The following is a 23,918-nucleotide window of genomic DNA, read 5'->3' on the forward strand; positions in this document are numbered from 1 at the left end:
CTTGTGGGATTGTATATGCAGCATCTTCCGAGATATCGTGCAGAGGACAATTTCCTGGAACAGGTTGTGGCAGGTGATGAATCTTGGTGCCACCACTTCCAACCCGAAAGCAAATGACAAACCCAACAGTGGAGACATCCAAGCTCTCCACCGCCGAAGAAGTCCAAGATGGTGCAGAGTAGTGGCAAAGTGATGCTGACATGTTTTTTCGATCATAAAGGACCCCTTCTCCTTGAGTTCCTGGACCATGGTCAAACGATCAACACTGCTTGTTACTGCAGTACCCTACACCGTTTGTGTGCAGCAATCAAGACCAAATGGTCCGGCCTGTTGTCCTCTGGAGTGGTTTTGCTGCATGACAACGCAAGGCCACATACGTCAGCTGTTACAAAGAACATGTTTGCGACGTTTGGGTGGACAGTGTTGGAACACCCACCGTATAGCCCTGATCTATCACCATGCGACTTCCATATCTTTGGTTTGTTGAAAAAGGCAATGTAGGGTCGGTGCTTCCACTCAGACAATGAAGTCATGGACAATGTTCGCTACTGGTTCCGATCTCAGCCAGAGGAGTTCTACGAGCAGGGTATTCACCACTTGGTGAAACAGTGGGACAAGTGCTTGTGTAACTTTGGAGATTACGTTTGAAATAAACCTTGTTGACTTCATTCTGTAACCCCTGTTCTGTTTTCATTTGATCCACCCTAATAGATTCAGAAGTATAAAAACTGGGTATCCTGTTCACGTCACTGAAGCTATCAGTCATTGTTTGCAGCTACCTACCAGTTTGCAATATGTTGACAGCATGTGGTGAAACAAGAATTTTAACGACTACCTACCAAAGTTTACTATCACAATTTATCCAACCAACAACATGACAGGGAAACTTCTTTGTTCCATAAAAAGGGAGAATTTGTATGATACCACCATAGTGTCGAACTTCAATTTTTTTAATGTACAGGCATATCAAAATCAGCTGGAATTTCACAAGAAACATGGTGGTGGGTTTAAATTCAACATAACTTGAATACTTATTCTGCTTGAACATCAAATGTTTTCATTACAGGTGGCCTGATAAGATAATATTAACTGCATTCATCGCTCGGAATTTCGTAATCAACTTGGTAGTCTTGTCTGTGTGATATTCGTTGTAATCTTTTGCAATAACACAACCAATCAGAATGAAATTCACCTGTTTAGCTTGGGTTAACATTATCATCAATCAAACTTTTTCCGTTTCTCTATATCATGTATGGGGATGTTTGACTTCAGTTTCCCTATCTGTATTTTTTTTTTCAATCAGTATAAATGACTATTTCACTGTTAATGCACTTGTTAGGCTCCAACAGTTTGTATCACCTTTTGTACCAAAACATTAATGACAAGGTTCATTGCTATTTGTTATAATTGTAGAAGTGATCAAAATACAAATTAATGTATGACAAAGGTAGTGTATGTTCTCCCATAATGGTACATCAAAAAACATGTTTACTTACTTGTAACAACCATAAAATACAAGACAAAATTTACAATGCAAGAACTATATGTATTTGATTTAAATCTACCGGGTGATCCGTTTGAGATGTCAGAAAAGTAAACCTTTATTCACAAGAGGTTAATTTACGTATCTCCGAGCAGCTTCTTGCAGAAAGGATGTAAGTTTCGAATGAGTGGAGGTTTACAGACGTCAGCCACATGGCGGCGCTAATGTGCATGTTAACAAAGGTGGTGATCACGTCACAACAGCATGCACAGTATGTCGTATATGGTATGCAAAATTTTCGAGTATTACGTGCATGCTACTGCCGCCACGCAGCTCAAGTCAGTAAACCTCCAATCACTCGAAACTTACATCCTTTGTGCTTATATTACAACAAACTTTTGATTTTTGATTTGATTTGTTGTTTTAAGTCCACTTTATGCACAGTAAGGCTAATCGGTACTGGACCTACAGTTTAAAGTGGGATCCAAACCACTTGTGCCTCCACCGGGTATCGAACCAAGGACCCCTTGATTACAAGGCGATGACGCTACCATACAACAAACTGCTCACAGATACGTACATTAACCTCTTGTGCATAAAGGTTTACTTTTCTGACATCTCAAATGGATCACCTGGTATACGGATCACCGGGTATGTTTCTACACTTACGGATCACTGTACTTTAAACTAAACTGTACACAATGTTATTGATAAAATTTATATTGGCTTATATATTAATATATATAAAAAGAATGCCCTCCCCTCACCTAACAACGATTTCCGTAAGGCCTGGTGACGTGACGAAATTGTGATGCAGATGGTGGACTACATCCAGCTGAAGTGGTTCCCATGATCCTCCACTCTGTAAGGTGTCCCAGCTGGAGTCAAAGCAGAGGTAGCTGTACATGTCGCACTGCTCCGTGTTCGGCAGATGCTCCAGGCATTGTCGTGTGCGTGACTCTAGGTGAGGCAGGCTGCTCATGCATGTTTCCCACTAAAAATGAAGATTACCATTCTAATAAAGAAGAAAATATTTGCAGTATAAATGCAAGTCCTTGTGCATGACTTGTGAATCCAATATACGGGTATCAGAAAGTATTGGTTGGAATCCCTGATTTCTGGAGTCTGGATGACTCACAGTCTGCAAAAATTGCATGTGACACTTTGATGCAGTATCCTGGAAACTATGCAAAATGTAAAATTTCCAGATTTGTTGCAACAACAGGCTGGGAGAATTTGATTTTTCATTCTATGATTACCTCAAAGGAAATTATGGATATTTTGAGGCAAAATTCTAGTAGATTGATATGATGTAGTTCCAATGGAAATCTTTCCTATAATTGAAGGGCTCGGGGGTAAAACATGGTTAAGGGACATTTTGATCATTATTGAGTTTACAAAGTAAAAAGAGCCCTCCTTCAATTTTTGCATGTAATTGTCGTGTCATGCAATTTGCCTTGGACTCATTGAATGCTTCTAAAATTCAAAAATGAAATTCATAAATATAAAAAGAATTTATCTATAGTATAGCTTCTAATAACCTTTCTGCTTAATAAACTCAATAATGACCAAAATGTCACCCTTCAATTTATACATTTTTTAACTACTCTCATTATTCATACTATGGGAATGAGAGATGCGGTAATAGACAATTAAGGTACTCACGTTTTCCACGAAGCTGTTTTACATTATTTTCTATTAATTTCGGTAGCCACTGCCACAATACCGAAATTAATATAAAATAATGTAAAACAGCTTCGAGGAAAACGTGAGTACCCTAATTACTCTCATTAGTTACAATTTTTAAATATTGGTGGGAATCACTAAGATTCTCAGCAATGATACTGGTTTCAGTTCAAAGTGCTTTGACAAAGAGCAATAATACAGTATGTCTGTGAAGTCATGGTGGGGTTTCAGAGTCCTATAATATCTAAACGAAACAAAAACACAGGATGATTATGACACTGCATTGAAGAGTAACTCAAAGAGTTTCGGAAGCGTAGCGAAGCGAAGACTTACGATGCGCGTGAAGGTAATCACATGACGGTGAAGCAAATCACGCCATTCCATCAGTCAATATGTGGAGAGTGCAGAGAAAAGTTCAATGCATCCTCTGGCTTGCAAAATTTGAATCTGTGATGCGTGTTTGTTGTGAATAAAGTCGTGTGTACAATGAACAGGAACCACATGAACCTTCACCGGTGGGATCACCGGCTTAAGGAAACGGGCAGTTTATTGGATGCAAAACGTTCCGGGAGGTCATCGGTTATTGACGAGTCTGCTGAAGCTGTACGGGAGAGCTACCTAAGGAGTCCCAAGAAATCAGTGCATGTCTGTGCTCGAAATCTAGGTCTGAAGAAGACAACAGTTCACAGTTTTGAAGAAACGTCTCTGTTTTACAGGTTACAAACTGCAGTTGTTACATGCAATCCACCCAACCAATAAACCTAAACAATTTGATTTTGCTGTGCAGATGCTTGGTGAAATGGGCAATGATGATCTGTTCTTACAGAAGATTGGATTTAAAGATGAGACAACATTCCATGTGTGTGGTCACGTTCATCGACTTCACATCAGAATATGGGCTAATGGACAACCTCATGCCTACATGGAGCATGTACATAACAGTCCTAAGGTGAACGTCTGGTGTGTCTTCACACATGATAAAGTTATAGGCCCATTGTTCTTTGCGGAGCCTACAGTGACATCAAACAACTACCTTGACATGTTGGAATTGTATGCAGTGCCACACATTCAAGATGAAGGTGAAGATGTCATCTTTCAACAAGATGGTGCTCCTTCACACTACGGCAAAATTGTTCGCGAGTTTCTGGATAAGAAATTTCCACAGCGGTGGGGTGGATGGAATGCATGGCCTTTACATTTCTATTTCTGGGGATAGGTCAAACAATGTGTGTATCGTATCAACGACATTCATCATTTGAAAGAGAGAATCAGAGAAGATGTCCAGTCTGTTACACCTGATGTTCTAAGTCGTCTGTAGCAAGAATTGGAATATTGATTAGATGTGTGTAGGCAACAAATGGAAGCCACATCGAACTGCACTAAACATGTAAGGAAACTCTTTGAGTTACTCTTCAATACAGTGTAATAATCATCCTTTGTTTTTGTTTTGTTTACATATTATAGGCCTCAAACCCCACCATGACCAGTGCTCGAAAAATTTTCTTCAAAGCTAGGTGCCAGCTCTGAAAATCAGGTGCCAGGAAACTACCTACTAGCAATTGTGCATACTACAGTGTGTTTCAAAAGTCGCACAACCTAAACTTTGAAAATGTATATCATGAAAACCGTAAGAGGTATTTATACCAGGTTTTCTGCACTAAACTAATCATGTAGGCTATCACTGGGGTAATAAATTTATGTTAGCATGTATCCAAATAAAAGCAATTACATTATTTTAAAAAATATTGTCAATTTGCTGAAAACATCTGAGAATTGATTTTCAATAATATATACCAACGTAGAAATTTTCAGCGAAAAATGCAGGTTCGACCAGGACTCGAACACGGGGTCTCTGCCACTGCTCCAACCACTGAGCTAGGCTGGCTCAGTAGCTCAGTGGTTAGAGAAATCGTACGGTATGCCAGAGACACAGGTTCGAGTCCTGGTAGAGCCTGCATTTTTGGCTGAAAATATCTACGTAGTACATCTTCTGTGTGCCTAATCTTCAATAATAATACCAACTCTTAACAATTTGTGGGATCATTTGTTGGTGTTTGACTAGTCGTAAAACAGTTGCTTTGCGAGGTACAACAGAAGCAGGGGATTTTTCTTGGAAAACCTCTTGCACATGAGTGTAAGAATAAGTAGTAAAATACTCTTCAGCAATGCACATGCGCTGCTCCAAAGAATACGCCATGCTGAATCAATTAAAAGAGAGTTAGCGAAGAGAATTTAGTGTAACCAGAGGCAGACTAGGATTCTCTCAAGAGTCCAATTTCAACACACAATCTTGGTTTATGATTTTTCACGTAAATGTACAGCCAGTACTTGGGGGCACATGTGGCGTGCGTCTCTTGACAATATTTTGACCTGCTAGCATTGCCATAAATGTCCCACAAATGGCACTTTTTCACTCAACCCATAAAATCGTCAATAAAAAGTCCATCAAATGTTGCACATGACCAAAATTGGTCGCAAATGACAGATTGACATGACATCAGACATCTAATTATGACACTTCGATAATTTGTTACGTATTTTTATAATTCAAAAGTGCATTTCTGGAAAATTTTTAATGGTTCTTTCTGCCAGTTATTAATTTATTTAAATTTTCTGTATGGAGAAAACTGATAATTTTAAGCATTGAAAAATATCTTAATGGATGAAACTTTATAATGCAGAAAACCCGGTGTAAATATCTCTTATGGTTTTCATGATATACATTTTCAAAGTTTGGGTTGTGCAACTTTTGAAACACACTGTATAAGAAGCTGAGCATCACGGTATTCAAAACATCGCTAAATCATTCGAGAAAACAGGAAATGGGGTGTTGGGCGACAAAGAGTAAGGAAATATTACTGACTCTCTGGAATGTTCACAACGTTGATTTAAAAAAAAAATAGTTTGCTAACTTACGCTGTACTGCAATTTGAACTTAGAATCATCAAAATTTCGTACATATTACAGCATAAGATCACAGTCCCAAGGCTGAAATTTTTAGTCGTCATGGCAACCTGGCGAACGGAATTTTTCGAGCCCTGACCATGACTTTACGGACATACTATATTACACATTTTTCCTAGTTCTTACAAAACTGAACTCCACGACACAAAATCCAAGCAGCTTTTCATTGGGTGATTGATGGTCAGTACACCGTGACTCAGGACCAATGTTTTCTGGCTTTCAAGACCAGTCTATGACTATTGCTTTCAAGTAGCATCTCAACTGTTCACATGATGCTGGGTCAACACTGAAAATTTTGGAGCTCTCCCCAGGAATTTAACCTGGAACTGGGCCCAATCTAATGTCGGATCTTATATCCCTAATAGCCTTGTGGTAATGCCATCACCTTGTGATCAAGGGATCAGGTTCAATACCCAGTGGTGGAATTTTAAACCATAGGATCAGTCTGATTAACATATCTGTGCAAAAAGTTGACTTGAAACAAACATCAACAATTTGGGAGTCAACGCAAATGTGCATTGTGCTGTTCACAACAGCTACACTATGGCTAAGATTAAGAATGTGCAATTAAGAATATGCCTTGATGCAATGCTGCTACTACTACTACTACAACAAAAACAGCATAACAAATGCTCAAAATAGAGCAGTAATAAAGATAACATGTTTGTGATTATGCAGCACATTCTGAAAGTCTTACATATTGAAAAGTCAAAATGTCAATTTGATTAGACATAACTTAAAGTTGAAGTTGCCTCTCCATAAGAAATATATGGGATCCTGTAAATACTTATTCATCATATTTTACAGATCGTATCTGGTTTTTAATAATCAACTTAAAAACTGCTTTCACTTCCAACATGGAGTGAAATTCATGCTTTCTTTCGCCTGTCATTTCTTTTTTTAAACAGCAGTTCACATTTTGATGTTATTGAAATAAATGGCCACCTGGTGCGAAACTGTCCCTCGTCGCCTTAAGTTGTGGAAACTAAGAGGAGGCCAGAGCTTAAGTAGCTATGTAGTATGATGTTGACCTTGAAACCTAAGTTTGGTCCCCGAGTGAGCAATATGTTAGGATCTTCACATACTAGAATTTCGTGTAGTGCATGATGCAGTTTGAACAAAACAAGATACCAACTTACCAGTGAATGAATCAATTCAGGATCCTTCGCTTCCACATCTTCCACTAATAACAGCAATGCCATGTTTTGTTGGCCATAAATGTACAGTGTTGCCTGCTGCAGAACAGCTTCTTCATCACTCATACTACTATTGTCTTTCGAATTCGGTTTCTTTTCACTAGCACTAACACTTGGGTCACGTTGATTTGTCTTGGTGTGCTGTCTTCTTGATGCGTAATCATCCAATTTATTTGCTCCACCAGACAAAATATTAGACACTTCGCACAGTAACTTGGTCTCACAGGGGGTACTTGCTGTGCTGTTAAATCCTGGAAGTCTGTTTGTGAACTGCAATAAGCTTATGTCTGGCGTCATTGGCGTGATCTGATTGATGACCATTCCCTGATACAAGGCGGATTCACCTTGCGGTGTAATGGCAGGTAACTTATCTTTGGCTTGCATGAAATCAGACTCGCCATTAATAGCCAGTGTTTTCAAGGGAAGGCTCAACGATCGCCTGTACACTTCCCTTTTTGCACTTCCCATTGGTAACACTTCCTTCGCACTTACATTAACCTCTTGCACTTTATGCTTTGCACTCGACGTTTCCGGAATGACACTAGCGAAGGTCTTAAACTCTTGAGGTGACGAGTGTCTCCGACTAACACCATCGGGAGTTCCACGGCAGGATTTTACTTTCGATTCTGAATTCAACCACGTGTAGTGCTGTTCCAAGTACTGATCGAAGAGTGACTTTGATACAGCGAGACCATCACAACGGAACACCGGGTACCATGGATCGGTAATCGTGTTGTAGAAACTATGTTTTCTTCTAGAAACTGGCTCGTGTACCGGAGATCCATTTTTGCTACCGCCGCATGCACCTCTGGTCAACTTCGGAAGACCGAAACTGTAATACCTCAAAGGGATTCTGTTCGACGTCAACTGCTTCTCACGGAAATCATCGAGACTTAAACTGCGAACCTCGCTTCCCCAGTAATTCACGAGGAAATCTGACTTGTTGAGCTTTTTCGTCTTCTTTTCAATGTTCTTTATCACCCTGCTTACAGATTTGCTGGTCTCTTTCTGTTTACTTGTCTTTTCTTGCACCGAACTGTCTGTCTCGTCACTTCCTTTACATATGGACAATGCTTGTAAATGCAACACTTTATTCACGTCTTTCATCGGTGTCATTGGGGTACAACTGCCACTAGGGTGTCTGGCAACACTGTCTGTTCTATTTGTCAAGTTTCTTACGGTACTCTCTACATTGTTCGTCTTAGGTTTCACGTAACTTGCTTTGCACAAACTGATTCCATCCACTTGATCCGCCCCTTCAGCCTCCCCTTCGCCTTCTTCTAGCACTGTCGGAATTCTTGAAGACTCCTTTTTGGACGCAAGGGACAACTCCTTTGGTGGGACAATCTTCATTGATGTTCCCTAATTTCGAAAGAAAAAAAAACATTGCTAAAATTACAAATATATATATTCACATCAAGCAACAGAGTAAATAAAAGGGGCCTTGTTTTGTGAATGCTAATGTAAGTAGGGATTGAACCAGGAACCTCATATTTATATGGTACACTTTAAAAATTGATATTTTTTTAGGGTACAAAAGCTGACCTTCACTGAAGGCACTCAAATGTCAACTTCTCCATCAAATAGTACACCCTAGCGTGAATTTACAAGCTTCTGGCACCAAAACCAGAGCTATTATAATCATCTGCGAGTTTTTTGTGTCATCCGTATTTGTTTGAGGATGTTCCTTGATCCATCTCACCTTCATCACTATTCATCCCCAATTGTTGCGATTACCCAAAAGTGGCAGAAAGCAACATAAAATAAACAAAATCAACAAAATTTTGTGTACTGGGTGCAAGGTTTCAAAATGAAATTTGAGATCTTATTCACTATATTTGCAGTCAAAATTAAATCTGAACCGAAATTTTAATTTTTATTTACCACAAGTATATGTCCTCAGAAATAAGATATCAACACAAAATTTAACAATACCATAAAACATTATGCCAATAGAACTATGGTAAATATTTAGAGTAAAACATGTGTGAAACCACAAAACCCTTGGAATGCCCCAGTAAGATAAAAGATAAAAACTTCTTGCTTAGAAAACTAATTTAAAAACACTCTTTGGTGATGTGAATGGTCTGCATGCTCAGATAGTGCACAAATGACCATGTTGAAAATGGCTTCTTTAGTTGAGAATGTGGTCTAATTTAATTTGATACAACACGAAAAAATAAGGCTACTTATTCAGATGTGGATAAATAAATAAATAAGGGAACATTACAACATACCTTCATCTGATTCAGCCTAATTTTTGTGACGTTCTCAAATGACTCCCTTGCACAGACTGCACTTTGACGTAGCTTCTGGAACTCATGGCTTGAAATGAACACGTGAAGCAAATGAGCTCCTACCGGAAGATGGAATGGCGTAGACACATTCTCCGCTGGACCCTGAATCATAATGGCATCATTACATTAAAATTAACTTTACATCCATACTTCACTAAACTGACACCAAGTAGAATAACAAAAAGTTTCCCAAAAAAAAAGCATAATTCTCAAAGAATGGTCTGGGGTATATAAATTCAAGTAACTAGGATACACATACACTGCTCTTGCTAGAACCAACTACTCATGAACAGTTAGCAACACTCCTCTTATTCTTCTTCTAATTGCATCTATATTGATATGGAATGTCAACATTATACTATTCTGAAAGCCCTAGCTATCCCATCCAAATAAAACAATCTTCAAGTCTTTACAAAGAATAGTTCATTCCATGAATTTCTAAAAACATTTCTATGTATTTCAAAAGAACACACTTTTAAAATGCATTTCAATACTCACATTGCATTGTAATTGGAGTATGTCATACTTACATATCATATTTTTTATAAGTGAACAAAACAGCAAACTGAAATATGACATGTTAAATACTGCCATGTCCATATATGGAACAGTGGAAGTCTAAAGACTAAAGCACTTCAGATCGTATACAAAAAACATGTCGAAGCTAATACATAAAAAACTTTTGTTAAAAACACTAAAATAATACACAAACAGCACGATGAAAAACACTTAGGGGTTTCTGAGCTTTCGACTCTCTTCATGGAGTCATCTTCAGGGCTGGTGGAGGGATGACAGAGTGCACGCAGTTGTAGTTCGGAAGAACTAAGTGTTTTTCATCGTGCTGTTTGTGTGTTATTTTAGTGTTTTTAACAAATATGTTGCCAGCACGTGACGTAAGAAGTTTTCAACTGTCATACATAAAAACTTGTTTATCCCAATTTGATGAGACTGTGTCCATTTTGATTACATGAAATTTCAGATAGTTCAGAATGTACTGAATATTAAAAATTACAGTAAACAATAAAATAATGTAATGAATAGTGTTACAGTACATATTACGTGTACAATGTTATATCACACAAAATTGCTTGTGGCTACCATTAAATGCAGATAATATCATTAGTATATGAACGGCAAAATATCTTTATGTGCTTTTAAAATGTACAGTCTTCTAAGATAACTGCATTTTAGATAAATGTGTTTTTAGTGTAGTGTTGACAAATACAGTATGTAAAAAAAATCCACATTCACCACAATAAAGATTCACTTCTTACATAAATGTATAATTATTAACTGTAACTTTTGATGGGGAAAAAAATTCTGTCATCAATTTCAATGTCAGCATTCACAGAAAGCTGTTGATAACGTGAATGGTAACAATTAGTTGCCAAAAATGATAAACAAATAAAGTAAGTTTTCTTTGTAGATGTTACACAGAATTATTGTATGTTTATGTTAGAAGTGAGTTTCAAATGTGGGCATGTGATATGAATTTTAAAAAAAATACAACAAAGATATTTAATTTTCCTTGACTCTTCCAGGTTTCTGAACATTTTTTATATAGAAAAGGATACATTAATTGGGCAAATATACAGATGGGGGACAAAATCGTACGAACACCTGTGAAAAAGTATGCCACATTTCACACTGGCAGTGCAGTAGCACCACCTGGCACTGAAGTCTGCCACCTAGTGGCCGTGAAGGTATTAGTCTGTCAACAGCAGTCATTGGTGGTGCATTCGTCTATCGTACGCTCTCAGGAGACGCTGCAATGTCAGACCTGACAGTTCCAAAGAGGCATGATTGTTGGAGCACGTTCATGTGACGGAAACTGCAAACCTTGTGAAGTGTGTAAGGAGCACAGTATCAGCAGTTATGACAACGTACACAACACAAGGTAAGATGGCATCTTCAAAGCACAACAGTGGACGAAAGACAAAGCTTGGTGCTCGGGATAGGAGGGTGTTGAAGTGCATAGTGGTTCGAAAGCACAAGCAATCGTTATCCGAGATAACATCTTAAATGAACAGGCATTTCCAAGACCCCATTTCAACCAAAACTGTCAAAAGGGAACTCCATGCTGCAAACATTCATGGCAGAGTGCCAATCCGTAAGCCGTTGGTGACATCACGTAATGCTGTCAAGCGACGCCAATGGTGCAGAGCTCACAGAAGTTGGTCCACACAGCAGTGGCAACAAGTCATCTGGTCTGATGAATCAACATTCACATTATTTCAGACCACCGGGCACGTTTATGTGTGGAGAATGCCCCGAGATGCGTTTCATCCTGACTGCCTCTTGCCGACTGTGAAGCATGGAGGTGGGTCATTATGGTATGGGGTGCGATTTCTTGGCACGGTGTGGGACCACTTGCTTTTCTGCATGGGAAGATCAACGCCAATCACTATCGGAGCATTCTGGGGGATCATCTCCATCCTTTTGTCCTGACTTTATTTCCTGGGGAGTGGCTGCTTTTTCAAGATGACAACGCTCCTATCCACATTGCTGGGTCTGTCCATGTTCAAAGAACATGACGATGAGGTAGGACATCTTGAATGGCCCCCACTGTCTCCTGACCTGAACATTATAGAACATTTGTGGGGATATTTGGAGTCCAAACTTCGTGCTCGAAGTCCGCCTCCAGCCACACTTTCGGAATTGGAGACTGCTCTGGAGGAAGAATGGCTCCACATTCCCTTAAACATTGTGCATGACCTCTATGCGTCCATCCCACGTCGCATACAAAGTGTATTTCAGTCACAGGGTGGTCAAACCCCATATTAATAAAGATTTTCTCTAATTTCACAGGTGTTCGTATTGTTTTGTCCCCCATCTGTAAGTATCAAGTGATAAAGACACATTGGTGTGTTGATAAAATTACCGTAAATTTACCAATCCAATATTTCTATAAACAGTCAATAAATTGGCACAAATTTATGCTATATTGTTACTAATTTTATGAATATCAAAAGCATAATTCATATATCCTGTTTGTCGAGCAGTTTCTTTCAGAGCAGGATGGATAAAAAACATGATTTTTATTTAAAAAATCATTTTTGATGATTTTCCTTATTTAAATCTATTTTTTCTTATTTTTAAACAACACTTAAAATTGCTTTTATGGTTTCTGACACCATACATATAGATAAATGTTTTTTTTATAGAAAGGCTTTCTCTGGTAAACTGCCCTGTAAAATATCTGAACAGTTTGATTCAAGCAAATAAAATACATACATTTTTCTGTTTCTCATACTGTACATATATGAAGCTACTATGAAATGTTCGTTGAGTATGTTAATGAAACTATAATAATTTCAGTAACTTTTATTCCAGTGAAAATAAAATATTCTGGATGTACTATATAATCGTAACTTAAAATATTTTTTTATATTCTTTGTAGCTGAATTTTGGCGATTTCTTTAATGATCGTTTTCAAATTATCAGCTGCCATGTTTATCTACAGTTTAATGATAAAGACACTATTTATGGTTTAACATGATTAGTATTTTGTATATTTTTCTTCAAAAAATATTTGCTATTTTTGCCTACAAAAATTATTGAATTTTAAATAAAGAGAAATTTAAGTGAGTTTACGGTTAACATATTACATCTTTTTCTTTATCAGCTTCACACCATCAGTACACGTATGAGTTTCACCCCATCAGTGTACATATTTGTTTGTTTTATTTTCCTTTCTTAGAGCCTAATAAACACCATTATATGATTATGAGACTAATGTACTTTCACCAAGAGTGATTCTGATATCCTTATTCCTTATGTACATTATTATATAAATTATTTCTTTAAAGTGATTTAAACCAGTGATATTTTTAAAATCACCTGATTATAAATCATCATTTCAATCAATCCACCTTATTTCAGAGTAAGATCATTATGGTCACCTGGTTACATACATTAATTAAGAAAGTGAATGAACAATGTAGTTCCCACAAAGCAACCTTTTCCTGCATTTTGAGGTTTTTTGCCATGTACCCCTGAAAAATGTAAAAGTGAGGTTCCACACATTTACAGTCCCATGCTAATCAAATAAGGTTTATTCAACATTGTTAAAAATAAATTAAGAAAAATAAAAAATAAAACTATTTCTGCACAAAAATATATATTCAAGAAGCTTGTCGGAGAAAAATATGAAGCGTGCTTTTCAGTCTTTGTGGCAAGCACAAAAATATCTACTTTCCATGGCTTCCAGGTTGTTTAATGTTTTCATGTCAAGGAATTTCCTTAGACTTAGCTTTTCCTAGATTTTCAGACAGTGGTGACCTGAGAAAGTACTAGAGCATTCATTATAAACTTAATTAATTAGTGTTATAATGGTACTTAAGACTATCCATATTATTTAATAACTAATCTAATGCAACATAAGGAAATAAAGTTGCACTTACAGTCTTGTTAAATGGATCTGTGAAGACAAGCCTTTTGGTGGTGTCAGGACTTAGCTGTGTTGCTATTACTCTAAAAAAAAAAGTGTTGGAAAAAGAAGCAAGTGAATATTGGTGCATGTTAGATAGGACAAAAAAATCACTTATTTTTAGTTTCATGCAACACTGCATTTGTGCACACTAATAAAAATACCCTAGAAACAAACAAACAAGACAGTGAAGTTTCACATTCTTGAAATGGAAACATTTATACACTTTATATCATTTTTTTTAATGACTGAAAAATATTAACCAGACCCTTCAAGAATTTCTGGACTTCACAGGACTACTAAATCTAAAAACTTAACTCTGTAGCACAACAGCCCTTTGAGGGTAAAGACTTACAAACAGCTTTTTGTTGGGTGTTGTATGGTCGGTGCATCAACAGGGTGGCCACTCTGGAACCATGAAAAAATTCAAGTATAATTAGGGTTACCAGATCGCTGTAAGGGAAATGTAGGGCATGTTGTCCCAAAATGTAGGACATTAAGTCAAAATGTAGGATGCAGCACATTCTCAATAAATAATACATATTTCTTAGAACACGTTAGGAAGTAACCCGATGGAGGCACAAGTGGTTCGGAACCCACTTTAAACTGTAGGTCCAGTCCCAATTAGCCTTACTGTTCATAAAGTGGACTTAAAACAACAAATCAAATCAAAATCAAACGTTAGGAAGTAGTTGAAAAATGACACTTTTCAGTTTTTTACAAAAATATTTCCCAACGAATGTTTAAATGCAAAATTTGAACTTGCAATCATACTAATCAATGCACCTCTTACTACTTGATTTAAGTGGTACTTCTCAGAGGAGACAATTTTCATCAAAATTTCAGGTTTAGTCAAACTATATATTGATGTTAGAGTGGACAGTCAAACTCGTTGAAATTATAGGGACCAATACCAAACATTTTACAGAGTTTATGAAAAATAATTACTGGAATTTAAAATGGTTTCATCTTGGGTAGTTTTTAGTTCAATAACAGAGTGTCTACAAAAATGATACATCCAGAAATCTTGACTTTTTCTGGACTTTTCTAGATCCTACTTAGGTAAAGTTGGAAATTAGTAATTAAGAAAATAAACTTTATTATTTTTGTGCAATGACTGAATCAAAATAAATTTCACTATTGAGTTTGGAAGTGCAGTCCATAGACTTGTAATTTGCATGACTTTTTTCTATTGAGTTTGGAAACGCAGTCCATAGACTTGTAACTTGCATGACTTTTTTCTGTTATGTATTTTCCTAATTAATATTATGACGCTCAAAATGTAGGACATTTATGATATTTTTCAAATTCCTTCCAGACACCGGACATAAGGATAAAATGTAGGACATGTCCGGGAAAATCCGGAAGTCTGGTAACTCTAAGTATAATTCCTGGTTTTCAAGGCGAACTTTCTAAAAATTCAAGTGTACAAACAGATGTTTCCTCTATTTCAACCTTACGTATTCCCGCCTCTCATCACCCCTACACGCACACAAATAGTCTGACATCTATCAGATTGTCTGCAAAGGATACTAACAAAGTAAACGGATTGAGAGAATTCTATTTTATTTTCCACGCAGCTTTTTTTGTCATTCCCTGATAAAAATAAAGGCTAAATTGTGAAATACTTCCCTCAGGGCATTTACAAATATGTATAAATTCAATGGGATTTCGATAAATAAAAGTTGCAGCTTTTCACGTCTATGGGTAAAAATTCACGTAGAATTCACACAGAAATCCCGGTGAGTAGCCAGCCTGATCGTCCCATCGCTAGTAATTTCTGACTTTTAAGACCTGAAGTCCGATATTACTTTCAAGTAGCTCGTCACTGTCCTCACAATGCTGGGTCAACTCAAAATTTTGGAACTTCTACCAGGAATTGAACCTGGGACCACACTCCAAAGGCAAGATCACTAACTACATGGTCAGGTGGGAGCTCTGCTTGGATTTTAGGTTTGTGTAGTACATTCAGAAAGTAAGTTCTGTTTTCAATGTGTGACACAGCAGAGCTGCAATCGCGGGGTGTGCACTGAGTTGTCTGACCCATTGGCAAAACACAGACGTCAGTTGGAGGTAAGATAGTGCAGATGTTTCACAGTGAGTTGTGATCATGTTCAAGTAAATCGAGTAGGCCACCACATGTGAAGTGGAGTCTGTAGATCAGATATCTGAATGCACGAAATGTGTCAGAAGCTCAAATCCATCAGCTTGGTGAGGTGTAAGGGGAACAAACCCCGAGTGCATCGATGGTGTGGAGATGTGTGCTGCAGTTTAACGAAAGGCAGAACAATTTGCACAATAAGGAACATAGTGGGCGACCATCTGTGGTGGCAGACGACTTGGTCCGTGCAGTGGAAGAGAAAATTACAGAGAACATACGATTCACCCTGTTGGCACTTTCAGTGCATTTTCCACACTGTGGTCCAACACACCGTTACCACTTGGTTATCATCACAGGCGACGATGTGAGGATACAAAACACGGTCTTGTTGTGATAAGTGTCTGAAAATTAGTCCAAGGTATACTCCAGTTTGCAAAAAAGGTTTTTGTTCCACTGCATATTTTGTTCCTTAATTGGCAAACAGAACTTGGCAAACAGAACTTATTTTCTGGATGACCCCTGTAGAATTCATACACAATTCCTACAGCCATCCATGAATTCTCAAAATTCAGAATTCTTGGTTGGTAGACACCCTGTTAAGCTTACTAAGACTGAGAGAATTTCCCAAGCTTCATCAACCTTTCCGACACTTCTCATTGTTAGTCCTTGAATCCAATGCTCTATTGGTCCTGGTAAGCTCATCGCCCAATCTCTACATTGAGCCTTCCTGTATCCACTGAAAACTGCCTTCAACATTTTCATGCTGCAAGGGAGCTTTCAGGTTAAAGCAACAAGGGATTTCGCACGAAAGTAACTAGTGTCAACGTGCACTTTATTGACAAAACATCCCAGGCCGAGTGGCAAGTGGCATGTGCACCTTCTTACATTACTTTGCATAAAAGGTTGCATTTACTCAAAGTATATAAGACAATGATCTGACAACAATACTGTGTGGCAGTCAGAGAGAGATCTGATGACTTGGGAAAGGAAAATACTACGGAAAATATATGGACCAAAATATGATGGTGAAGGATCAAGAATACTTTATAATCATGAATTGAAGGACTTATATAAATCTCCTGATATTATAGCTGAAATCAAGGCAAGGAGATTGAGCTGGTCACGACATCTTATTAGAATGAATGATGACAGACTGGTGAAGAAAGTATTCTCCGTAAAACCTGACGGAAGGCAAAGAAGAGGGTGAGCCAGGATACGATGGATAGATGACGAAGAGAGGAGAGACATCAGAACACTGGGAATAAGAAGATGGAGAAAACAGGCACAAGACAAGACAGAAAAGGACCGACACTGTTGAGAAGGCTAAGGCTATACTACAAGCGCCGTAATGTCAAAGGAGGAAGAAGAAGAAAAGGTTGCATTTATTTGTGAAGGTTTGCTTCCAAGTGGCACGTATCACTTGTTGCCATTTCACTTACATCTGAAAGCTCCTTTACTCTCTGGAGCAGCCCAGGTTTTGAACGAGTGACCCTCATGCTATCATTTCCACTTGTTTATAAAACAACTTTTGACTTTTGTCTCTCCTATTTTACTTGAACACCACCAATATGAGGGTGTACCCAAAAGAAACCGGATTTTTTTTTTAAAAGCCATGTTGTTGTTTTTCATATATATACAAAACAACATTATCACCTTCAAAGTACTCTCCATACATTTGTCCAATCTGTGATTCCATTCTTGGAAACATTTTTTAAACTCATCTGTAGTGATGGCTTACAGCTCCTTCCTCGTTTTTTTCTTCACCTCTTCTACGTCGTCAAATCGCTGTCCCTTCATGTCCCTCTTCAAAACAAACAAAAAAAAGTCGCACAGAGCAAGGTCAGGTGAGTAAGGGGCGTGGGGCAAGAGAGTCATGTTGTTTTTTGCCAAAAACTTGCGCTCGGAGCTCTTCTTTAAAAGCACGGCATGTTTCCACTCGACACACTTTTTGCTGGTCACTAAGATTCCGAGGCACAAAATTTGCAGCGACCCTTCTCATTCCCAAATCTTCCGTTAAAATTTGCTGAACCGAGCTCCAAGATAGTCCAGACAACTTCCTAAGCTCTTCAATGGTCCGCCGTTGGTCTTCGAGCACAAGTTCACGAATTTTATCGACATTTTCGTCCATTCTGGAAGTTGACGGACGTCCAGAACGGGGTTTGTCATCAATCGACATGTCACCTTTTTTGAATCGAGAAAACCACTCGTACACTTGAGTTTGCCCCATAGCGCTGTCCTTGTAAGCTGTGTTCAACATCACAACCGTTTCTGCGGCATTTTTCCCGAGCAGGAAACAAAATTTCACAGCCGCATGCTGTTATCTTACATCGGTCATCACAAAAAACGAGGTGCGAGCGAAACTGGTTTTTCGAAAAAAAAAAAATCACCGTGACCAGAGACAACCTTCCCCGGCGGAGCCACTGGGTGCACTGAACTCTCAACAAGTTGCTCGACGCTTGCCTGGCAGGACAAATTCATACTACGGAAGCTCTGCCCAGCGCAGCATTATTCTGGGTTTATTTTGGGTACCCCCTCGTACAAACTACAAATGAAATTGTCAAACTTGTTGGTTCTTTAACTTATGGGTTTTCATTTCATGGGGCAAACAATTCATATTCCTGATACTACATAATAATACTCTACAAGATATTTACATTATATGAGGGCATACACTTCCCAAGGAGTATAGGAAATGCCAAAGGTAAGACCAAGACATTGATAGAAAGGGCAGGTAGTGGAGAGGACTTCTATGATGACCAGCTAGAGAGAGGGAATGGCAAAAAATAATGCTGCTCAGGATTGCTAATGACAGGATAGAATAATAGAATAGAATCGCCTCTATTGAGTGGGCGTGTTTCGGCCTCACAGGCCGCTCTTACAACTAATCCTTCTTAAATACATATTGCAATTGATATTTTATACAACCAGGGTGGCTACAAACAAGCAGAAATGAAATTCCCCGACTTTTCCAGGTTTTCCAGGACAAAATTTACATTTTCACCTGACAATTATAAACTAAATAAACTAAGCAAAATAAATTACTACTGATATTCTAGTTTTATCTATGCCTAATCGGTACGGATCTTCATTTTTCGTTATTTTTTCTAAATTGGTGCCATTCTCCCCTCTCCCCATTCACACTTTTATTTTAGTGCATTTCTGGGGAATATACCTAAATTTATACTTTCATGGCATTTTTAAAGTACTGTTTCAAATTTTAGGTCTCTATGCCTCTTTGTGAGAGTTTGATACCCTTTTTAATTTTAAGGTATAGGTTTTAGATAATGGAGTTTTACCCGTATGTACTGAAGGGTGCATAATGGCCATACTTGGCGGCGCACGCACAAATTCTAAATCAATCAATCTCACATGACAGATACAGATATATTATGGCATTAAAAATTGCCATTATCTTTTTTCTTCTTCTTTTTTTACTTTTTAGAATATTTTCCAAAATTCATGTTTTTTTATTTTAGAACATTTTCCTGCCAAATATACCAAAACGTACACTTCCATTGTGCTTTTAAACTATCATTTTCAATTGTAGGTCACATTGTCTATGTATTTTCGTTACAGTTTGACATGTTCAAACCGATTTTTAAGGAAGTTATTTTCCATTATTTCTCACTCTACAAATGCCGATGTTATGACTACCCTGCGGTGGTAGGTGAGCACTCAATCCCTGCCAAAATCATTCGGTAATTCAAAATACTTCTTGCGCAATAAGTACTGAGGATGCGGCTCCTATGTGACGGTAGATACGCACTCGATCTCGTCAGAACCCTGCCACTTTGCTCTGTGGTGTAAATTGTTCTGATAGAAGTTAAAAAATCGTGTGCAATATGTGATTTACTGTGTATCGGAATTTTTCCATGTATAACATGCATTACATAAAAATGTTGGAAACCTTGCACGTTTTGTTTCTATAAGCCTAAAAAAATACAAGATTGTTAGATTTCAAGGTATTTTTTCGTTGTTTAAGTAGTTTTTAAAATGGGCGAAAAATGCCAACAATTCACATTTTATGCCCTATTCGCGTTATTTCACTATTTTGAACGGGTGAAAAATGTGTCCAGACATCTCTGCACATTCATAAATACTACTTCGCAGCACTTAACATTTTACACTGTTATCACGTTTGCAAAAAATCAATTATAATATTATAATATTTACATATTTATTATTAGTATTTTATTTCATAACATTACACATTAACTTGACTCAGTGACAGATTAATATCCATCTCTCACAAGTTTAAACAGACAGGACAGAGGGGGTGTTAATTGCAATACGAATGTTGCAGAAAACTTGAGGTTGGGAGCATGTGTTAGTCAAATTTTTATAACGTTTACCAATGCAGATTTCTGTTTCACCTTTCTGTGATACTATTCAACATATATCTTGATTTGTTGGATTCTTCTTGATATCAAAGAAAGTTCAATGTCGTCGTAAACACATCGTAACTTGTGCAAAAGCAGTATTAAGCCAAGGGGAAGAAAGAAAACCTTTGTAGGGATTGCTACATTAAATAAGGTTAGTGAGCCAGAAGAGTAATAAAATTCCAGCAGCATATTTGCAGTGGTGCAGCAGACTAAGGCTCCATTAATGCATGTGATTTTTGTTGGATGTTCCATCTGACAAACGTCCTAAACGACAACAAATGTCATACTGGAACATCCAAGAAACATCGGATTCATAAGAGTGCAGTGCATACAGTTTTTTCGGATGTCGCAGAATGATAAATATCGAACTGCTACGTTCGACAAAAATCACATGCTTAAACAGAGCCAAAAAGTTTGTTCAATGAAATGCGGTACCACAGCAGGCAAACTCGGATGTACAAGGCTCTGTTTATGCAGGCCATTTTCGTCAGATGTTGCAGTCTGAAGATATCCAAAAACAATCAATTCCATAAGAGTGCCATGCATGCGATTTTTGTCGCATGTTGCAGTGAGACATTTTCTCGAAGTTCAGCGTTAGTCGGATGGCGATATCCGACAAAAATCATATGCATCAATTCAGCCTAAAATGTTCATCTGACAAATGCTGTACCACGACATTCAACAAATTAAAGGGTTGCATAGTGCCCTTATTTGTTTCCATGTTCCTTCAGAATGTCCAACAAAATGCCGTACTACAACGTCCAACAACTATCAGACGGTGCCACAGTTGTATGCTCTCCCCTCCATTTCTTGACAGTCCTGTCCCCTTAATACTCCCATACAGACAAGAAAAATTTTTAATTCAATGCATTTTCCACGTAATATTTAGAGGCTTATCATTTTTTATGCCCCTCTGAAAATTATCTCTCTCCCCTCCCCACCTCCCATCAGTAATTTCTGGCCCTGTAATTGTGTTGTGCATAAAAGAGACCTAAAAGTTGATGCTCAGACTTAGCAACAAGATTTCCTGTTCTCATGTAGTGCTTCATAAGGACATCTTTCAAAGCAAATGCCTGGCACATTCATTCCATCGCATAAAAAAAAGTCAATCAAGACAAAATACCCTGACATTTCCCTGACTTATTTTGATCTCTTAAATTCCCTGACTTTTCCTGGTTTTCCCTGACAACATTTTCTGAAAATCAGTTTCACGGTAGAAAAGTTAAAATATAGAAATATAATAGACACATACTTAGAAATATAAATTGTAAATGTACTAATTACACAGAATAAAATCTAAAACCACAATGACTATAATATTATTACAGAGTGAAAATTAAAATTAAAGCCAACACCTCATTCCTGTACCTTACAGGAAAGACAAAGCCAGGTGCTATTGTTTGGACAGTAGATGTTTTAAGTTTAAGTTGTATGTCGTAGGGTGGAGCTCCCCTGAGGTCAGTGGTGGGGAATGTCATGAAGGACAAGGAAAAAGATAATAATTAAAATGTCAAAGATGTCCATCGCTTCAGCTCAGCAATACCCTTTTCCTCAATTTTACTACATTAGCTTATACGGGGTGTACAGGAAAGAACTTACGAAGAAAAGAAAACATTACTTTTCAGAAAGTACTGCTTACTGCTTCACTGTTTGGACAGTCAGAAAGAAAAACAATAGTTTGTTGGATGCACCTCATTCTTCCTGCAGGAAAAGTAAGGGAAATTCCTCAGTGACATTGAGGTATTTCACAAGAATGTATTACATCAATACAAAATACATATGCAATTTTTTAAATAGTTCAATGGTTTATACATGACATATAATGCTCCTGACTGCAGACGGCCAACAAATCCAAAAAAATCTGGATCAATGTCCAGAATTTCCAGATCTACGGATACAGAACTGGAAGTTCTCAATACACAAATCCAAAACTGAGCATTCCACAGTTTGAAACAAGAAGAAAGCTAAACAATATCACTCACTTGTTCTGATAGAGTACGGTTCCACCCAGAACTCCCTTCTTTTCTTGGCAACAGTGAAGAATGTGGAAAGCTTCCAAAAACACGTTACTGGCACTCTAGATAAGGAAAAAATTACAAGCTTATCTAACAAAATGTCCACAACACATTACAAATACTATTAATAAACAAACAAATTATTTCATTCTTTAAGTTAGTATACAATAAAATGTATATACTTAGAGGTACTTACGTTATTGAGTACTGATTTTAACGAAAACTATGTTTCAGGATTCCACTGATCCCTTCATCAGGTTACCAAACTACAGTGCAGAAGGAATAACTTGGCAGTGACGTCATCTCCCACCTTCACCTCTCCTTCCAGAAGCAAAGGCTCATTCGCTAGAGCGGACGACAAGGTGACGTGCAAACCAATCGAAATCATTCCGATAAGGGTGATGCAGGCGTGCAAACCCCCACACTCCTACATTTTTGTCATTGTTGTAGAATGAGCAGTGGCGTAAAGAAAGGTAAGCCCTTGCACAGCGATGCAAGAGAAATAATTTTCAATGTGTATAAGTACTTTGATTGCGATGAAAACAAAACCACGATCAGCAACGTGTTAAAAATCTGGATTCTTTTGATGAAGCAATCGTGCACCGAACAATCCATGATTTATACACAAAAGGCATTGTTGTCACCGTACATAAACTGATGAAGGAACTGCAAGAAAATATTAATTTTAAGGGTTCAGGGTTTATTAGGATTCAGATTTAAAAAGCCTAGCGTAAGCAGCAGGAAGCTACTCCTTGAACGAAACAGCATCGTTGCGGGCGGCGATCATTTTTGCGTGAAGTTAAAGAACTGCGCAGAGAGCAAACCGCCGGTCTTTCATTTACATGGATGAAAGTTTTGTGAACACACACTGTCCCCAAAGTTTGGCTAGATTCCAAAGATTCGGCGGGGGGGTTAAAAGTGCCAACAGGAAAGGGCCCCAGGTTTATTATTGTGCATGCCGATGGTGAAAGTGGATTTGTTAATGGGGCAAAGTTAGTGTTCCTTTCAAAAACAACTTCTGGGGACTATCATGGGGAGATGAACACTAACAACTTTATGTTGTGGTTCGAAGAACAGCTTTCTCAATCTGCCCCAAACTCTGTTATTGTGTGTGACAATGCTCCGTACCACAACAAGTTAGTGGAAAAAATCCCAACATCAAACAGCAGGAAGGATGAAATGAAGTTGTGGCTGTCATCTCACAATATTCCGCATGCAGAAGGTTTGCTGAAAGCCGAATTATATGAAATAATTAAAATAAACAAACATAAAATAAACATCTAGCAGTGCTAACATTAAATTGAAAATTGGTAGTTTGCACCGCGATCCTTACTGCTCGTACTCTTAGTCGTGCCATGGTTCCTT

At 37.9% G+C, this 23,918-nt stretch overlaps 1 protein-coding gene across 1 annotated transcript in view; it reads right to left on the bottom strand.

Moving 5' to 3' along the window:
- Positions 1-23,918, bottom strand: part of HPS4 (Hermansky-Pudlak syndrome 4 protein) — a 47,390-nt gene that overhangs the window by 7,987 nt on the left and 15,485 nt on the right. The window contains exons 5-9 of the mRNA XM_083123363.1: positions 22,521-22,615; positions 14,030-14,099; positions 9,567-9,728; positions 7,273-8,691; positions 2,251-2,477 (exon numbers count right to left, since the gene is read on the bottom strand). Of these exons, the coding sequence (XP_082979489.1) occupies positions 2,251-2,477; positions 7,273-8,691; positions 9,567-9,728; positions 14,030-14,099; positions 22,521-22,615 (1,973 nt within the window). The remainder of the gene's footprint in view (positions 1-2,250; positions 2,478-7,272; positions 8,692-9,566; positions 9,729-14,029; positions 14,100-22,520; positions 22,616-23,918) is intronic.

Source organism: Lepisma saccharinum, chromosome 6 (assembly GCF_977018435.1).
Source record: "Lepisma saccharinum chromosome 6, izLepSacc3.1, whole genome shotgun sequence".
Taxonomy (NCBI): Eukaryota; Metazoa; Arthropoda; class Insecta; order Zygentoma; family Lepismatidae; genus Lepisma; species Lepisma saccharinum.